The sequence below is a fragment of the Propithecus coquereli genome, unplaced genomic scaffold (assembly GCF_000956105.1).
Source record: "Propithecus coquereli isolate 6110/MARCELLA unplaced genomic scaffold, Pcoq_1.0 Scaffold289, whole genome shotgun sequence".
NCBI lineage: Eukaryota > Metazoa > Chordata > Mammalia > Primates > Indriidae > Propithecus > Propithecus coquereli.
The window spans coordinates 497,665-516,828 of NW_012148496.1; the positions used below are offsets into that span (position 1 = coordinate 497,665).

Below are 19,164 nucleotides of genomic sequence, written 5' to 3' on the forward strand. Positions count from 1 at the left end.
AGAAGTGCTAAGAGACTTTTACATCAACTCTGGTCTCTAAGCTAGTCAATTATCGCAATGCTCTTAAGCAGAAGCAAAATTATAAAGGAGGGTCCTGGCCCTTGTCCTGCAAGCTTGTGCGTCTAAGACTCCAGGTTTTCGCCTTCCCTGAAGCCTTTACAAAATCTACCCGCCTTCGCCTACTTGCCCAAAGGCTGTCTGACTTGCTACACAGAGGGGGCAGCCCTATTTGGAGTGAGTACAGTCTCAGGAGGAACCGTCAGAGACAGGGCTCAAGTCCTGGGTAGAAGACTGAGGAAGAGTCCTGAGCCCTCCCCAGGGATGTTTTATTACATGGTTTCATCAGTCATCAGTGATTAGCTCCTATGCCCATGCGAAGAGACAACGTGTGTTGTATTTGACAGACTGTTGCCCTTCTACCTATGCAGTCAGATGGGAGCAGGGCAATGAGTGGGTGCTTGGCTTCCCTGCTCTTGGGCAGGCTCTGCGATCCCAGCAGACAGAAATGAAAGCCTGGCAAACTGGGAGGCAGGAATGTTCAGGCATCAGTGACCTCCATATTCTGCAGCCGGTTTTCCAGGGTGACATCTCTTGCTGCCATTTTCTTTTTGCTGCCCTCATGTTGCTTCTTCTGCTTCTTTGATGGCTCCTGGTCAATGGGTGCAGGCTTCACAAAGGGGATCAGTTCTTGGAGTCCTGGGAGGTAAGAGCCAACCAAATGACCCATCGTTTCTCAGAGACGGGGACAATGATCTCTTTAAACAAAGGGGTCCCCTTAATAGGCACTGGTTTCATTTATTCTTTTCTTCCCTAGTATGAATTTTAGCAGCATTTAAATACCATACCTGGCTAGGCTACTTCCTCAGCCAGCCCCCAGCACTGCCCAGCATTCGGGGTAGACAGAGTTTCAAGGGACTGTGTCTTAACAAGAAAACTTGGTACATCCTGAACGGGGCCTGCTAATCAGAAGAGTGTGAAGGCAGAAAAGAAGGCAAGGGAAAATGAGCTGAGCTGGGAGTTTTACCTGGTGGCATGAACTCCTTCAGTTTCTCAGGCACAATGATGCCCTTCTCTGCCTGGTAGTTCTCCAGGATGGCGCAGATGGTACGAGTAGTGGCGCACATTGTAGCGTTGAGCATGTGGACAAACTCCACCTGGGAAGAGAGTGTCCCAGAGGGAAAGTTAAACTCAACTCTCAGCCGGTCTCACTGATGACCAGAAACCATCCACTCAACCAGAACCCCCCAACTCCAACTAAACAAATCAAAATGAAGGGTTCTACCCATTATCAACTTTTTTCTAAACTAGAATCTGTTTGGTATTTATTCCTTAGTAGACAACTCTGAATAGATTCCTCATGCTTCCCTGAGTGACAAGTGGTAGATCCCAGTATTCTGTGGAGTTGGGCCCTTTGAGGGAAGGAAGAAACTACTACTGTGGCCTCTCCTTTTAACCCCTTCCAAGCCCCTGACTTGCAAAAGATTAGGGCCTGAAGATTGGGTTTGAAGAGATAAGCTTACAACCCAGACCTTCTTGGGTGAGAAGAGGGAAGACATTGCCTCCAACTTGTTCTGTGTAGATAAATGGAGATTATTCTTTCTCTGGAGTTAAGAAAAACAAAGCCAAAAAGAGAAAAGGTAGAATTACCTTGCAGAATAGAGCTAGATTTAGGTTTCTATTTAGAAGAATTCAGTTCTGACTCAGTAGAGGTCATTTTTAGGTTCCCTTTTTGGTACAGATTGAGAAGCTCAGATTTTCCCATGATGCTGGGAGCTAATGTTCCCCAAGGGCTGAGAAATAGGATGGATGCGTTCTGTGCCGAAGCCCTGCTTCCCACCTCCCTGGGGGCTGTCTACCTTGTCCATCATCTTCTTGGTCTGCCCGTATCGGATGCGGAGCCGGCGAGCCTGGTAATCCGTGCAATTAGAACAGGAGACTAACTCCCGGAAGGCTCCCGAGCCCGGAAACCAGGCCTCCAGGTCGAGCTTCTTACTGGCAGCATGATTCAAAGAACCTGTAAGGAAAAACCCCTAGAATTCACGGAGGGATGGTATTTCAGGAGGCTAACCTTTAGTGAGCCTGAAGAATTCTTTAATTCATGTCCTATCCCCAGAAGTGAAACTGCACCCAGATAGGCTTATCACTAAACACTCCCAAGTGAGGAGAGTGTGATATTTTAATTAATATGGGTAATGAGTTGCATTGTGAGCTATTTCTTAGTGTGGTAGCTCAGCTGGTGAGGGTGGTGTCTGTGGGACGCAGGAGAGGGAGGCTGAGAAGATGACGGGTCCCATACCTGAGACAATATTCACAATGTGGTAAGGGATCCCCAAAGACTGGTAGAACTCCTCAGCGGTGGTGATCATCTCTTCAAACATCTCCCACGACTTGTTGTCATGGGGCGATGCGTACACAAACTGTTCAATCTGCAGAGGGGGACCCAAGGAGATGGTGACAATGGTATAGGGTGAATAAAGGACTGAAGTGGGAGATGTCTTTGCAATGAAGACCTATTCCTACACCATGAAGAGGCAGCAAAGCTGGGCCTCCAGCAACAGGGAGCGCACTGCAACAAGAACAAATGCTTACACAGACAGCTCGCCATATACCCACGCCAGCCACTGTTCTGAGTGCTTTGCACACGGTAACTAGGATAATCCTCACAGTAGGCCTGGTGAGGTAGGCACTATTATTATTGTCCTCCTTTTTCGGAGGCAGAAACTGAGCACAAAGAGGTTATGAAGCTTGTCCAGTGTCACATAGCTGGTAAGCGGCGCGGTGCGCATTTGTTTTTAGGCTGTCTCGGTCCACACTCCACCACGTGCTTCCCAGGCTCTTCCCCAGAAACACAGACATAGCAATGAGAGGAAAATTGGGGGCCAGGATGCGCCCCAGCAACATAAACCCTGTCTCTTCTCTAACCACCCTGGGCAGACAGAAGGCTCCTCTCCTTACTCTGACCTGCTACTCACCTTCTCAAACTGATGGACTCGAAAGATGCCACGGGTGTCACGGCCATGTGAGCCCACCTCCTGGCGGAAGCAGGTGGACAGACCAGCATATTTGATGGGCAGGTCCTCCGGCCGGAGCCATTCGTCCCGGTGTAGGGCAGCAATGGGCTGCTCTGAGGTGGCAATCAGGTATTTCTCATCATAAGAGTTGTCATCGGACTTTTCACTGCCTTTGCCAATCACCTGTGGAAGAAGGGACCTATGCCAGTTAAGAGTGAAGGAGGACCTTGGCTAGAACAAGAAACCATAGGAAAGATACCGGGGACAGGGCAGGAAGAATATTCTTAAATCCCTGCCTGGGAGTGGGGAGGGAATGCTAAAAGGATAAGGTAATGGTAACGGGTCAGTCCAAAATGGGGTCCCTGATAGAGATCAAAGGAATGCAAATTAAGGGGCTTATTTTTCACTTATCTAATAAGGAAAACACAAGGTTTATTGTCTGTTTATAGTCAAAGTTATTTATTTATTGACAGCAAGAAAGGAAGCCCCCTAAATACTCAACAGGGGAAGAGCTGACTATCCTATGTCCAGTCCATGTAATATTACGCAACCATTAAAAATGATTATGAAGACCATACGGTAATACAGAAAAACATTTTTGACATAATGTTAAGTCAAAAGGCAATCTACGTACATTGTGATTATAATTATGTGAAAATGACATAAGTAGGGAAAAAGCTGCAAGGAGATTATTTAAAAATGACAATTGTTTCAGGGCAATGGGAAAGTAGATAATATCCCCTACTCATTTCTAAATTCTCTATGATGTGGCATTATTTTAACAAACAAACAAACAAACAAAAGATGTAGAGGAGAAAACTTCCTCTAGGCCCATGTTTGGAGGCCTAGAAAACTACCCTGCTACCTGACAGTTAGAAGTTAAACCCTGTGGGGCCATTCACATAAACAAAGGAAATCTCTAGAGCTGCGCAGCCTGATGCAGCACAGGCGCTAGCCACATATGGCTATTGAATTAAATTAAAGTTTAGCTCCTCAGTTGCACTAGCCACATTTTGAGTGCTCAACAGTCTCACGTAGCCAGTGGCTGCCATGCTGGATCATGCAGATATAGAACATTTCCATCACTGCAGAAAGTTCTGTTGGACAGTACTGCTCTAGAGAATGAACAAACTGAGGTTTAGATCAGGGAAGAAATGCCAGCCAAAATTCCTCACTATAGAAACCTGGGGTTCTTCCTATTTGTAGATCCAAAAAGCATCTGGATAAGAGAGGGAGGATGCAGAAAACACAGGGAACCCTAGCTGCTAATATTTCTTGTAATACTCCACATCAGTTTCTCCCTGGTATTACCTGCAGTGGATATTTCTACAGTTCTGTTGGTGATTATCCAACCTTGGGAGTTGAAATTAGAAAAAAAGAGAAAAGGTAAAACAGGTTTTAGCTGATACACGAACACATTCCTCCTCTCATTAAAAGAAAGGAAAGAAAGAAGAGAAGGAGGATGCCAAGGCTACACTAATGCTCAGGGTTTAGAGAGAACATTTTGTTTCCCAGTGTATCTTGAATGAAACCGTAACTTCAGCCTCATCGACAGGACCACTGGAAAGACATTTCTAAATATTAAACTTATCTCCCTGCATAAAATAAGTCAGATGAGCCCAACAGCAGCTGTCTAACTCTTCCTCCACATGGGTCTGGGGAGGAAGTAAGCCAGTAAGAACAAAGCCCCCACTTCTGACAGAGGAGTCCTGAAGGAGAGGGACAAGTGAGAAGCAGACTCTGCTGCAATGCACGGCTATTAGCAGAGACGCTCTAGAAATTCTGAGTGCTGGACACAGACTGGGGTGCTACCATTGGTGTTAGAGCCAGTTGATCAGAATGACATTCTGAACCCTGACTTGAATCCTCTGGCTCTCCCTGAAATGGTCCATGGTTGAGAAGAAGTCACAAACTGGAAGCCACACCCATCCCAAGGCAAGATGCCTCGATCTGTAGAAACTTCTAGTCTGGGGTCAGGAGTGGGAGGACATGGGAAGGGGACTGGGAGATCAGTGCCACTTCTACAATTTCCTTTTGTTCAAGCACCCAATAAATAGGCTCCTTTTCTAAGCTCATGGTGTTAAAGTATGCTTAATTTAGATATATCATAAAGATCACCTAGGGAATGATAAGAGGCTCTGTATCTGTGCTGTCCAATATGGCAGCCACTAGCCACATGTGGCTGTTAAATTAATTAAAATTAGAAACTTGCTTCCTAAGTTACACTAGCCACATTTTAAGTGCTCAGGAGTCACAATATAGAACATTTCCATCATTGCAGAAAGTTCTGTTGGAAAGTGCTGCTCTGTATCATTGAAGTTTAGGCTACATAACTCAAGAAGTCATTCTGCCACATGCCCTGGCTACTCACCTTATAAAGTTCTTCATCAAACTGGCTGAGCTGTGCCACCTCCTGCATGACCTCCTTCCTCATGAAAAAGGGAGTATAAATGGGAGTGTAGCCCCGACTTCCCAAGGTGCGAAGGGCATACTGGATGAGTGCCTGCTCCAGGAATACCAGGACCCCCTAAAGGAGAAGAGACACAGTACCATGTGATTGGGTCCTGTCACTGTCATGTTCACCTGCTAGAACTGACACTGAGAGGCAACCGGGGCAAGAGAACAGAACTACCCAGGGGCATACAGGAGGCCAACAAAACCATGTACCGCAGCGACTGACTCAAGAGATTCTTTTGTCACACCAAAGCCCAGCTTGTCATATAGGCACACTGTTAAGAGACTTCAGACTTCTCTTTAAGATCTTCCCTTACTTTTAAGGGAAAAGGAATATTTACCCAGGGTACATGGTAGAGTTTTCTTATGCTAGTTCTTTTTTTTTTTTAAGAGACAAGGTCTTACTCTGTCACCCACACTGGAGTGCAGTGGTGTGATTATAGCTCACTGCAGTCTCCAATTCTCGGGCTCAAGTGATCCTCCTGCATCAGCCTCCCAAGTACCTAGGACTACAGGCGCACTCAACTATGACTGGCTAATTTTTTATTTTATTTTTTGCAGAAACGGGGTCTTGCTATGTTGCCTAGGTTGGTCTTGAACTCTTGGCCTCAAGTGATCCTCCTACTTCAGCCTCCCAAAGTGTTGGGATTACAGGCATGAGCCACCACGCCTGGCCTTCTTGTGCTAATTCTTAAAACACTGGACTCATTTGTATACATAAAACATACTTACATATATGTATTCATATGCAGTATTTCAAAAAATTATTTTACCATATTCTCTGGAAGGCTTCCATGAATCCATCTGCCCCTGCCCCAGCTAATCTGGGTTTATTGCCTCCAGCTACCTGTTCTCAAAGCCCTCTGGGCCTACTCATACCACAGCACTTATCATAGTGGGTTTTGATTCTTTGTTACTTGTCTGACTGTCCAATTATACTGAGCTCCTGAGAGGCAGAGACTGTTCTGATTCAGTCAGCAAAACGTATCTTCATTATGGAGGTTCATTTAGTGGCTTTTGTTCTATGGAATCCTGATAAGCCCTCTCTGGCTTTAGAAAGAGAATTGCATCTAATTGCCAGTACATTTGCAGAAAGGCGAGTACAAATGGTGGAGCTGTAGGCCTCTTTAAGTAGATTATGTTTTTCTGCAAAAAAAAAAAATTTTAGTTCCCTCTTTATAATCCTATCCCTACTGGTTTCCAACTCTTACCTTCAGGAAGTACCCTCGACTTCCAGCCACCACGGCTCCCTTTTCGCCTTCAAAGCCATCTACCATCACCACCAGGTCCACGTGAGAGTACTTCTTCCTGACCGTACAGTCGCCCCAAATCCTCTCTACTTTGTTGTCAGCGTCCTAAGGAAACAAGACCCAGAAAGATACATGATTTCCTAATTCTATAATCTCCATCTTTCCAAACCCCATTCCAAGAACAACCTAGCTTCATGATGCCATGGCTTAACTTATACACTAGGCTTTGGTCATTGTGTACAGTGACTAGAGAAGAGAATTTGCTACTCAACAGAGAAATAAAAATTTACAAAGTCCTAGAAGCAACTCTAGCAATGAAACTGGGAAATCAAGATTTTCCAAGTAATCTATAGCATTCTCTCAGGGGTTTTTGGTTGTTTTTTTTTTTTTTTTACCCTTTTAAATGTCTCCTCAAATCCTGCACAAGGAGAACTGCCCCCCCACCCACCCCCCCCAACCAGCATCGCCTAGGGTGCAGAGGAGAAAGTAGATTTTTTTTCCGGGCTCTTATTGGTCCCAGGGCCACATGAGGGCGGGCTAGGGCCCTGACCTCCCAAGTCTGCTCACGATCTCTGCTCAGTGGCCTCCTGCACACCCCAGCCGCAGTGAGTTTAACGTTCACCAGGGAATGAATGAAAGAGGCACAGATGGGCCCTGCCACGGCTGGGGTGTCAGGGAACAAAGGCTGGGCTCAGAACAGCTTTGTGCTGGAGAAGCTCCAGCTCAGCAGGAAACTTTTGTCATGCAGATTTCCCTTCAACCTGCAGCTTCTCAGCGGGGTGTGGGTGAGGGGGTTAGGTTGATTTAACAGATCCCTCCCACCAGACTGCTGCTACCACGGGCAACACGCAGCGGAGGACAGCAGCTCTATTTAGAAGAGATTTCGGTGCCAGGAGTCTCCTCCTACCTGCTGTCTCTGCTACTTCCCAATCCGGCAAGGATCTGACTCCTGCAATTCTCAATTGGTGGGCAGAGGGAATATACAAAGAGCCTGCTTCTGACAGAGTGCCAGTGTTTCACAGTTCTCCTCCCACCCCACCCTCACAGAGACAGCGACAAAGTAAGGTGGCTTCCTGCTGCGGTGCAGCCACCTACCTCATCGTTACTGATGGGCACAGAGGGGTGCAGAAGGTTCCCGATCTCTCGGAGGTTCTCAAATCGCTCTGCTTCCAGCTTTATCCGCTCAGCATCACACTTCAGAATGGCTTCGTCAATGAGGAGTCGGACTTTTTTGATTTGTGAGACGCTCAGTTTCTGTAGATAATCAGGCCAGGCCCACAAGCAGGACACAGTGAATCAAGGACAGTACAGGAATAAGATTCTGTTGCCCTAACCCCGTTGTGCTATGATGACAACCCTTGTGGCAGCATTTTAAAAACTGAAAATGAAGGCTTTTGAAGAACTGAGATTTATTTTACACAGGGAGATATAGAGTCTTTCTGTGCAAATCCATTGGCATTTTTCTTTGGGGTTGCCTAAGGCAGAAATGGATAAATTCTTGCCACTCCTATTGTTCCCAAACATCTCAGGAGTTTTAATACTGTGGCTCTCTTAAGAGAACTTTCCCTTTTATTTGCACTTTCTGATTTTCCCAATCGAACCAATTTTGCATTCTGTGATGTACTACATTTAATGGTTCTCTAGGAAGATTATAAGTTTATTAGGAGTAAGAGACCTTGTCTTAAGCTTATTTTGTATTCCTTATTGCAGAAGTTTCAAACTGGGCTCTGACTGCCTTTGGGGGAACCCTTAGTAGATAGGGTTAGGCAGAATAGGCTGCCAACCTAGCCCTTCAAGCACAGCAACTTTGTTTCTTTGGTTTATGTTCTTGCTATGTGTTAAGGGTTTCAAGAAAGGGCTCAGTGACTAAAACACTCAAAAATTACTACTTTAAGCCCAATGTAGTGAATTTTTACTGTATTGCAATAAGTTGAAAAGTACCTTGATTTTGTGAAATAAAGTGTAGAAAATGGAGTTATATAAACCAAACACAGTTCCATTGTTTTTTCTATTCTTCCTACCCTTGATTTTCCTACTCCATCTGTCTCTGTCTCTGCTGTCTGATAAATGCTCAAGTATAGAATACAACGAGAGTAGGTGGGGACATTTCCCAGTGGCAAAAATTCAAGGATGCCACAATGCAGCATGGAGCAGCGTGTCGGCATTCGCTGTCTAGGAACAAAGCTAAGAAAAAAGAACAGAGATGCCGACTTAGAAAAGGACGATAACTTACAGCTAAAGTGTCCGCAGTGAGGTCATCAAAATTTAATACAGTCTCTGGAATGGATTCATCATCTCCCACTGGCTCTTTTTTCTGCAGGAAGAAAAAACCCCAACATGATTAAATAAAAGAAAATCTCTGGCGCTGTTTTATGAAGTACATACCAAATTAATACATCATATAAACTAATCGCAGAACTTTCTACATAACTTTTTCTAAAAGATGCAACAGGTAGGAGAAAAACTAGTAAATTGGAAGCCTGAAGTCAAAGTTTCAAGTCCCTATTCTGCCACTTCCTACCCAGCTTTTTGCTCCTGGAAAAATCAATTAACCTGTTGAGGTCAGAGTTAACATCATCAAGAACACAAGAAGAATGCCTTTCCCTGGACGCGGAACATCACAAGAATCAAAAGAGGACGTATTTGAAATGTTCATGAATCATAAACCGCAGGAGAGGCACTGTGGTGCACAGAGTGAGCCTTGAGGCACATGCCTGGGTGTGAATCTTGCCTGCCTGCTAAGAACAATCCCAGCACTAAGACTAAGGGGGAAAAAATGGATGGAATGAGGGAACATCAGATAGTCAAGGAAAACAAAACAAAAAGTCACAGAATCTAGAACTAAGTTTAGAGCAATCAATGCAATTTGACAAAATGGCCAGGGTGGAACCAGGGCTAGGTTTCTTTCTCTCCAGTTTCTCTTCTCACCCTCCTTTATGATATTCTGCCAAATCATCATTTCTAGTTCTTGCACAGAACCAGGCAATTTTAACACCAATTTTAAATGTCAAATTCTCTCAAAGTGTGTTTCCAAAAAAAGTCAAATTCTTTTTAAATTAAAAAGAGTTCAAAGAAAATGAGTCAAAGGCTATTATAACAAGATATCTAAGACCTCAGCAAAACCTGTATAAAAATAATTTGAGAAAATTAAGCACCTGCTTTGCAAGTATAAGTAAAACAAAGTGTAGAAATCATGTCCGATGCCCCAAAGATTTTTTTATTCTCTACATACAACAGTAGGCAATGATGTTTATGCAACCTCATATCCTACTGCACAAAGCTGAGTTGCAAGAAGGGACTAAATCTTCTAAAGGTAAAGTGTGGAAATCCTTTAGGTTCATTACACTTTCTTATACACCAAAGTGAAAAGTCAGGATTCTAACCCATAACCCCACTCACACACTTCAGTGCCTCACAGCAAAATCACCTTAAAAAGCAGGAAAAATCTGAAAATATCAGAATGAATCTTGATAGAATAAGCAGAGATTACTGAGGTAGGAAAAAAATGGCCTAAATCTCAAGATTTTTGCAATGGCAGTATAGGCAGGGTGAACACGTGCTAGCAAAATAGTTATGAGGCTCCCTTGCTATTGACAGTCTATTAGGCAGCAAATTCAAGTTCTAAGTTCAAAGTCTGCCTCCGCAACTAACTTAGGGTGTGATTTTAAGCAAGCTCCTGAATTTCCTAAGCCTATTCCCTTACCCTTTAAATAGGGCTGACAAATATTCTATCTACACTCCAGGTTTGCAATAAGGATCAAAACCAAAATGAGATATCTATGAAAGTACTGGAGCACACACTAAAGCACTATTTCCACCATTCCAATGGACAGGATGCATGAACATTCCCTGCATGGCTAGCAGCAAAGTCGGATCTAAGAATGTTATTGTAAATGAAAACACTCCCACCTTCTTGCTACAAAAAAATACCTGGCTGGCACTATAAGTGTATATGCCCCCAAAGAACATCCAGGCAGGGGTTTACATAGAAATTAACATAATTAGGGGCCCCTGACATGTAAATGATTAAGCATCAAGAGTCCCACAGGAAGAAACTATGATTGTATCAGTTTCCACAGCTGAAAGGGTTACATATACAATGTAGTCAAAGAGAAGGATGCAGACTATAGTGAAGTTAAGTGTAAGGTGCTCAAATCCCAAGATAATCTTTTTGTTATGCTCTTTATTGGTTCCAAAATGCTATAAATTTTTTTGGTTTAGTTTGGAGGTTTACAACTTAAAAATAATCTAGATTGTAAAGTGCATTTAATATGCTTTTTAAAAAGCGATTAAGGAGCTAAATGGGTATTTCTGAAGAAAGGTTAAAAACATGAACCATTCTGGATACCAAAGCAAAAGCTGAAATTTAATGTCTTTTCAGGCATAGGAAGGCGTTTTTGGATGAAGGCCAGTAACTACTTGCCATCTACTGTAACTCGCAATTGCTGAACAACTACATGTTCTAGACACTGTGCCAAGTTTTCTACATTTAAAAAGAAATTTAGTTCTAACTATTCCATTCTATGGGTGAGTGTGAGTATTGTCATTTTACAGATGAGAAAACTGAAGCTCAGGAGTTAACTTGTCTAAAAGTCACATAACTAATAGGACAAGGCAAGATTTGGACTCCATATCTGTGCTCTTTTCATTATGAAGCATGACTATCCCAGGAAGAAAGATCTGAAGCCTGCCACAAGAAAACCTTTCTGGTACCATAGGTTGAGCCTGGAAGGGATGACTGGTGGAATTTATATTCCTATTACAAGATCAGAATAGACAATGACTTGTGTGGCAAGAATCTCATCTGAACACAGAAGACACTTACCCTAAAGTCAATGAAAGTGCCTCTTAGTTCCCTCTCTCCTTTTCTTTTTAATATAATGTTCCCCCCTATGGTAAGAAACTCAGCATCTCATAGACTTAGACATTGAGTTATAACTTCTGTGAATATTAACTAAGAACACGATCAAATACCTTTGCTCAAGCCCTCAAGGCTGTTTGTTACTGAGATTTCTTACCTTCATTTTCTCTCCGATTGTCTTGCTGCATAGGTTCTTCAGCTTGTTCAAGTTGTCTGCCCGAAATCTGCCTAAGAAAAAAAAAACCCAAGAATATACCAAAGAAACACTCATAAAAGATACTCCCTTCTCATGATCATGGCACCTTAGTACTGATCTCAGCTTAAGGCCAAAATGCAAGTAGGACAGAAGGATCTGCCTCATAAAATGGTGAAGTCTTAGAGCTTTAGAGCCCCAAATTTAGTTGGCATATATTGGTGACTACAGTAGTGTATCCCCAGCATTTGGTGTCAAGGAAAAGGTCATTCTGAGACTGAAATTTAAAAGTATCATAGTCTGTATGACACCACTGTAGAGTAACACATCTGAGAAACTTGGAAGATACTCAAGTAACTGTAACCTGCCCGATTATCTTAAAACTGATTTAAGGAAACTATGCGCTGTTGCACAAGAATCTAGAAAGAGGGCAATCATGTTTCTATTCCCATGAACTTGGTTGCTACATCTCTATGCTCTATGCTGGTTAATGTTATGCCTTTGCTCTCATATAATGCTCATCTGGCAGCCTTGAGAATAATTTAGTTTCTTATACGATTTAGTTTCTTATAGTTTCTTCCTTTGGGAAAGACAGTGCACTAATCGCCAAACATATTGGCCTAAATTAGCATTTTGGTATTACGGTTCATCAGTGTAACTCTGGTAAACAAAAGTTGGACCTCTTGAATCTAAGCATTAGGGGCAATATGGTAAAAATCAAGGTTTTGAGAGGTAAAATTGATGACTAGAAATGAGATAGCACCTGGACATATTAACAGTTACCCTAAGGCTTTGCCAATAAGCTTCCCCCTTTGATATCTCTTTAACTAAACTTTAGTACAAAATGATGTAACTATCTTCTCATTCACTTACTCACATTGACAAAACTATAGAGATAGAGACGGAGAATAGATAAGTGGTTGCCAGGGGTTAGACAGAAGGCAACGGGAAGGGACTACAAAGGGACAGATAGCAAGAAGGACCTTCGTGGTGATGAAACAGTTCTGTACCTTGAGTGTAGTGGTGGTTACACAAATCTACACACATGAGAAGATCACATAGAAACATACACGCACACACACAGAAGGGTATGTAAAGCTGGTGAAATCTGAGTAAGGTTTGTGGATTGTAGCAATGTCAATTTCTTGGTTTTAATGTTGTACTAGTTATGTAAGCTGTTACCACTGGGGTAAACTGGGTGAAGTGTACACAAGACCTCTCTACTATTTTTGCTACTTCCTGTGAATCTATAATTATTCTGAAATAAAGTTTTAAAAAATTGTATTTTATTTAGTCCTTCCTATTTGCAAGGCACCATGGTAAGGGTTGGGAATATAAAAGAAAGTAAGACAAAAACCAACATTGTAACAATGTTGAATGTTTCAATCAATGAATATAGCATATCTATCCCTTCATTATCTTTACTTTCTCTCAGCAATGTTTTGTAGTTTTCAGTGTAGAAGTCCTTTTTTAAAAAAATCTCTTTGCTGTCTTCAAAACAGTGTGGCCAAAAAATGGACAGGCGCAGTGGCTTATCAGCAGGCAGGTGGATTGTTTGAGCTCAGGAATTCAAGACTAGCCTGACCAAGAGCAAGAGCCCGTCTCTACTAAAAATAGAAGGAAATTAGCTGGACAACTAAAAACATATAGAAAAAATTAGCCGGGCATGGTGGTATACACCTGTAGTCCCAGCTACTTGGGAGGCTGAGGCAGAAGGATCACTTGAGCCCAGGAGTTTGAGGTTCCTGTGAGCTAGGCTGACGCCACAGCACTCTAGCCCAGGAAACAGAGTGAGACTCTGTCTCAAAACCAAAAAATCAAAAAAACAAAACAAAAACAAAAAGTGTTGCCAAAAAATAAAAAAAAACTCTTTGGTGTCTTTATCATTTTTTATTTTCTTTCTTTAGAAACAGGGTCTCACTAAGGCCCAGGCTGGCCTCAGACTTCCTAGGCTCAAGCAATCCTCCCACCTCAGCCTCCCAAGTAGCTGGGATTACAGGTGCCGTGCCATCACGCTCAGCAGTGTAAGAGTCTTGAATGTTATTTACTAGATATACTTCTAGGTATCAGATGCTTTTTCATTGTTATTTGTATATAGAAATACTTTTGATTCTGTATATTGTATCCAGTGATCTTGCTAAAGTTACAGGGCGTCCCAAAAGTCACCATACATAAGGAAAATAGGAAATTTAGCTAAATGTATCTTTATTTACAAAATTTTCATTACAAAATTTTTCCTTTGTATAGAGACTTTTGGGATACCCTGTATTTAATTTTAATAGTTCAGATACTACACACACTATGAAGTGATCTGCAAATAATGACAGTTTTATTTCTTCCATTCCAATCTTTTATTTCTGTTTCTTGCCTTATATCATACTGTCTGGAACCTTCAGCATGATGTTGACAAGAAGTGGTGATAATGGCCATCCTTGTCTTGTTCCTAACCTCAGGGAGAAAGTATTCAATATTTCATCATTAAGAAAAATGTTAGCTATGGGGTGTTTTTGGTAAATGCCTACTATCAAATTAAGGAAGTTCCCTTCTATTTTCAGTTTGCTGTTCTTATCATGAGAAATTGACTCTCCACATGAAAATAAAAACCTTTGATCCTTATCTCACACAATACACCAAGATTAATGTGAGATGAATCATGTACTTAAATGTGAAAGGTAAAGTAATAAAACTTATAGGAAAAAAACTGGAGAATCTCTTCTGAAGCTTAGGACATACAAATCTAATGATTTCACTTGCAGGCTTAAATTCTGTATTTCCTAAACAGAACACAAGAATCAGATATCATTAAAATTAGGAAATTATATTCATCAAAAGACTGAAAGAGTGAAAAGGCAAGTCACAGACTGGGAGAAGAGATCCGCAGTATATGTATTAATAGGTATTCTTCTTTCCAAAATATATAAAGAATTCCTATGCATCACTAAAAAAAAGACAATCAAATAAATTTGGTCAAAAGGCTTAAACAGGTACTTTTCAAAACAGGCTATCCAAATGCCATCGAACTTATCAAAAGGTGCTCAATATCTTTAGTCAGCAGGAAAATGCAAATTAAAACCACAATGAGACACCGATATATATATCCACCAGAATGGCTAAAACTAAAAGGGCTGTTGATGCCAAGTATTGGCAAGAATGCCAAGCAAGTGGAACTCTTAGATGCTGCTGGTAGGAATACTGATCATTGCAACCACTTTGAAAACGATTTGGCATTATCTACTAAATCTAAACATGTGCCTACCCTATGGTCCAGCAATTTCACTCCTGGGTATATACCAATGGAAACAAGTTTTTATGTCTAACAAAAGATACATGTAAAAATGCGTATATGGGCCAGGCGCGGTGGCTCAAGCCGTAATCCTAGCACTCTGGGAGGCTGAGGTGGGAGGATCGCTTGAGCTCACGGATTTGAGACCAGCTCTGAGCAAGAGCAAGACCTCATCTCTACCAAAAATAGAAAAATTAGCTACGGGTTGTGGACGTGCCTGTAGTCCCAGCTACTTGGGAAGCTGAGGCAGGAGGATCACTTGAGCCCAGGAGTTTGAGGTTGCTGTGAGGTAGGCTGATGCCACAGCACTCCACTCAGGGCAACAGAGTGAGACTCTGTCTCAAAAAAAAAAAAAGAAAGAAAACAAAACAAATTTGGATTTCATAGCTCACAATAACTGTGAACTCCTGGGCTCAAGCGATCCTCCTGCCTCAGCCTCCTGAATAGCTGGAACTACTACTGCACACTACCATGTCTGGCTAATTTTTTAAGAGACAGGGTCTTACTATATTGCCCAGGCTGGACTCGAACTCCTGAGCTCCAGTGATCCTCCTGTCTCATTCTCCCAAGTCACTGGGATTACAGGCATGCGCCACCTTGCCCGGCTCTAAATGCATTTTTGACTTAGATATTTTCAACTTATCATGGGTTTATCAGGACATGACTCTATCATAAGTTGAGGAGCATCAGACAGTGTTGCTCTAAGGTATGAGTGCTACTGCACAACTTAAGCCAGCAAGTGAAATGATGAGATTTGCATTCTAGAAAAATCACGTGCCCTGGACATGGCCTCCCCCTGAGTAAGATTAGGGTGAAACTGAAAGCAGTTAGAAAGTTGGAATACAACTGCTGGGGCAAATAATGATTTAGGACCTGGCTTAAGGCACCTATAGTAAGTGTTAAGAGAAAATAACAACTTCAATTGATAGTAAAAAGAAATTTCACTCAGGATAGCACTTTTTAGGGAGGATAGAATTCCTGTAGTTGGCAGCAGATTTCAGATACATAGTTGCTTTCGGAGTAGAGCCAAGGCAAATATGCCCAAGTGTGGCCTCATTATACTACTCTGAATAAAAAAGAAGAAATCACAGTTCAAATCTCTGGAGTTAGAAGAGTTGTGGTAAACTTCAATGTGATATTATGACTGCAAGTTATATTAGAATCCTGTTTTTTCCATGGAATCTTAGTAGCACCTTGGAAGTCTACAGGAAGACAAATAGGTATAGTTGTAATGGAGGGCTTGGTGAAGCTTGCTGCGTCCTCAGTCAGGGAGCATGATCCGAGTTCTTAATGTGGCTCTGGTTCAAGTCCTTGTTGCAGCCAATGATAGAAGAACCCTAACCTCTGATCTGAAGTTCAAGATGCAAAAGAACCTTGATACAAGATCTGTTCAATGTTAATTGGGCGGCCAGGGACTAGGGGAAAATCATGAACACCCTTTGGATGCAAAGAGAATATTGGAAAGGGTGTCAAGTAGAAAAAAATCAAATTAATACACACATTGAAAATAAACTACATAAACTGCCTTTCATAAAGAGTGTAAAGTACCCTGAACACAGAAGATATTCATGCAGCCGACAAATCTTTATCAAGCCCTTACTAAGAACCAGGTGCAGTGTGCTATGTATTGAGATTGTATGTACATATGTGTATATGTATATCTTATATACATATATGTATATTCTAGGTGCTGGGATATACAGATAAATAGAAATTCAATCTTTGTCACTGAAGAACTCATCACACATCCAATTGTCACATAAAGACAAAACTTCCCACAGATGTGTACGTTATACACAAGAGACTAACTGACACATTCAAAATCATTTAGCAACTGGCTAATGGTTGGAATGACACAAAAATCTGATACTCCTGACTTTAGAGTCAGTATAATAGTGCTCAGTCTAGTTTTATCCTAGACAGAAAATATGGCAAAATTCAATTCCATTGCAACTCAAAACTTCAGATTCAAGTGCAGAATCTCACAATCAAACGAACTACCCCATTAGAGTGCCTCAGGTATACAGAATCAGCAGACAAATGAAGCTAAACAAATATTCTTTTGGTACCCAAGGCCCTTATAAACTTAGGAAAATCAATTTTCCTAAGAGAAATCCATCACACTCTTGGATAGCGGTTGCCTTTGCAGTATGCTGTCATAAATCTGGCTCTCAGCTGGTTGCAGACCTATTGCATCAGACAAAATGAATCACATGTGCTTGGTAGCATTTGCCCAACCAGTGACCACTCCAGTTAATCTAGGCAGAGATTGACAGGCATATTGTTCTATGGTTTTATATAGCTTCATGAAAGATGCTCGGAACAGTTCCAGGTTCTAGCCCAACTCTGCCAACGTCTTTTAAGGAAAACTTCCACAAACCAGAATTAAACAGCCTCAATAATTACGAGCCTTTTCTTGCCTGACCGCACCCTTCTCTCGAGTCCGATCTACCACGGAAAAGACTTTCCTGATGCTTAAAGGTATGCTCACAGGTCAGGGGGATGGTCTTCCTAAAAGCTCTGGGATCACTGCTTTTAGCCAAGAGCGGCCTCCAACGTCCCCAAATGCTTCCGATATGGATGGAGTGAACCTATTGTGATTCAGTCTCGGGGAGAAGCCTTTAATCCTATCAGAACAGAGGGAAACCACCCTGTCCTTGCTGAAGATGAGAAAGACTGGGGGCCACCAAAGCTAAGTGTTAGGGGGCCTCCCAAACCTCCGGCCCCGGCTTTCTCCTGGTTACCCAAGAGGCAGGAAGACTTGACAGCTCTACATGCGCATGCGCACATAAGCTGCGCTCCGCGCCGAGCACGCGCGGAAGAGACCTTGCGCCGCTGGGGTGGATGATAAAGTGGGACGACCCCGGTTCCCAGGCTGTGTTTTTGGGATAAGAGCCTTGGAACCACCACAGCCTGGAAGGGGGTGTCTGACGAAGGGTGGAAACTGTGACCTCAGGAGCAGCGACCTGATTCGAGAGACGAAGTTGGTTTAGGATCGGGGGATAACCCGCGCGTCCCGGTACTTACATCGTCGCCACTCGCTGTCTGCCTTCACCAGCTGGTCCACCAGTCCCGGGTCCTTGAAGCGCTTCTCTTGTGTCTCTCGGATGAGGGCTGGGTCCCCTCCTTTATCCACCCTAAACAAATCCAAATCTAGCACCATGTTCTTTTCTGCTGGACTTTTGGCTGGCCCAAACCTCAGGAAAACGAGGACCAAACTGCAACACCCAGCCTGTGACTGACGCACTGCGCCGGCGCGCTGACCCGCCCTCCCTGCGCAGGCGCGGCGGGAGCGCGCTGGCGCCCCCTCTCGGCCGGAAGCGGCTGTGTTGCAGGCGGGGCCGCGGAGGGAGGGGAGGGTAGAGTGGATGGTCTTGGGCTTCTGCCTTATCTGGGGCTCTGTCTTCTGTAGGGTGGGGGCCCTAGATAGCCTCAGGATGGGGCCAGTCATCGGAAAGACCAAGTGATTGGCTATTAGCAGGATTAGAGGTTTGGAATTTTCAGCCCTACCCACCAACATCCAGGAAAGGGTGGGGGCGGGGGGAAGTGCTGAACATCAAGCTCTAAAAACACTCTGGAACAAGAGTTGATGGCCCCTTAAAAGTGTGAGTGTCTCGGTTTCCTCCTCATATCTCAGGCTAGGCAGAGGCCTGCCCCCTCATCCCTGGCTTAGAAGCTGGTGGCTCCAACAGATGCCGGTTTTCCTCTCACAAGGTTGAGTCCTTCGACTGGACCTTTTCCCTTGACCTCAGCTCTCTTCTCCATCCTGATACAAGAGTATGGCTGCATATTTAGTCCCGGGGTTACCTCCACTCAAGATCCTGCTTTCCTGCCTTAGAGCTGGGATACCTTTCTTAATCTGATTATTGGGTAAACCATGTTGTCCCTTTACCAACCCTTACATAATCATAAGGTTGGGAAAGTGCATTTGAAATATTTCAGAGAGAGACAAGGAGGGACTTTTCCAAGGGGACATTTAGCAGATTTGAAGGCAGTACAAGGTATTGAGATCATATCTTGGATCTATTTGAAAACTCCTTGAACAAAGATTTTATCATACCTGAATTTAAAAACTTCCGGAACTTGCAAATGAAATATTCTGGTTGCCAATT

At 43.0% G+C, this 19,164-nt stretch overlaps 1 protein-coding gene across 1 annotated transcript; it reads right to left on the reverse strand.

Moving 5' to 3' along the window:
- Positions 1 to 268: 268 nt before the first annotated feature.
- SARS (seryl-tRNA synthetase) lies at positions 269 to 18,321 on the reverse strand. Its single transcript, XM_012648526.1, has 11 exons — positions 18,080 to 18,321; positions 11,734 to 11,804; positions 8,949 to 9,029; positions 7,811 to 7,969; positions 6,677 to 6,820; positions 5,383 to 5,538; positions 2,973 to 3,194; positions 2,297 to 2,426; positions 1,857 to 2,014; positions 1,025 to 1,154; positions 269 to 696 (listed from the first exon to the last, which is right to left on the reverse strand). Exons 1-11 carry the CDS (start codon positions 18,213 to 18,215, stop codon positions 539 to 541), a joined length of 1,545 nt encoding a protein of 514 aa, XP_012503980.1. The 5' UTR covers positions 18,216 to 18,321; the 3' UTR covers positions 269 to 538.
- Between the last annotated feature and the right edge of the window lie 843 nt (positions 18,322 to 19,164).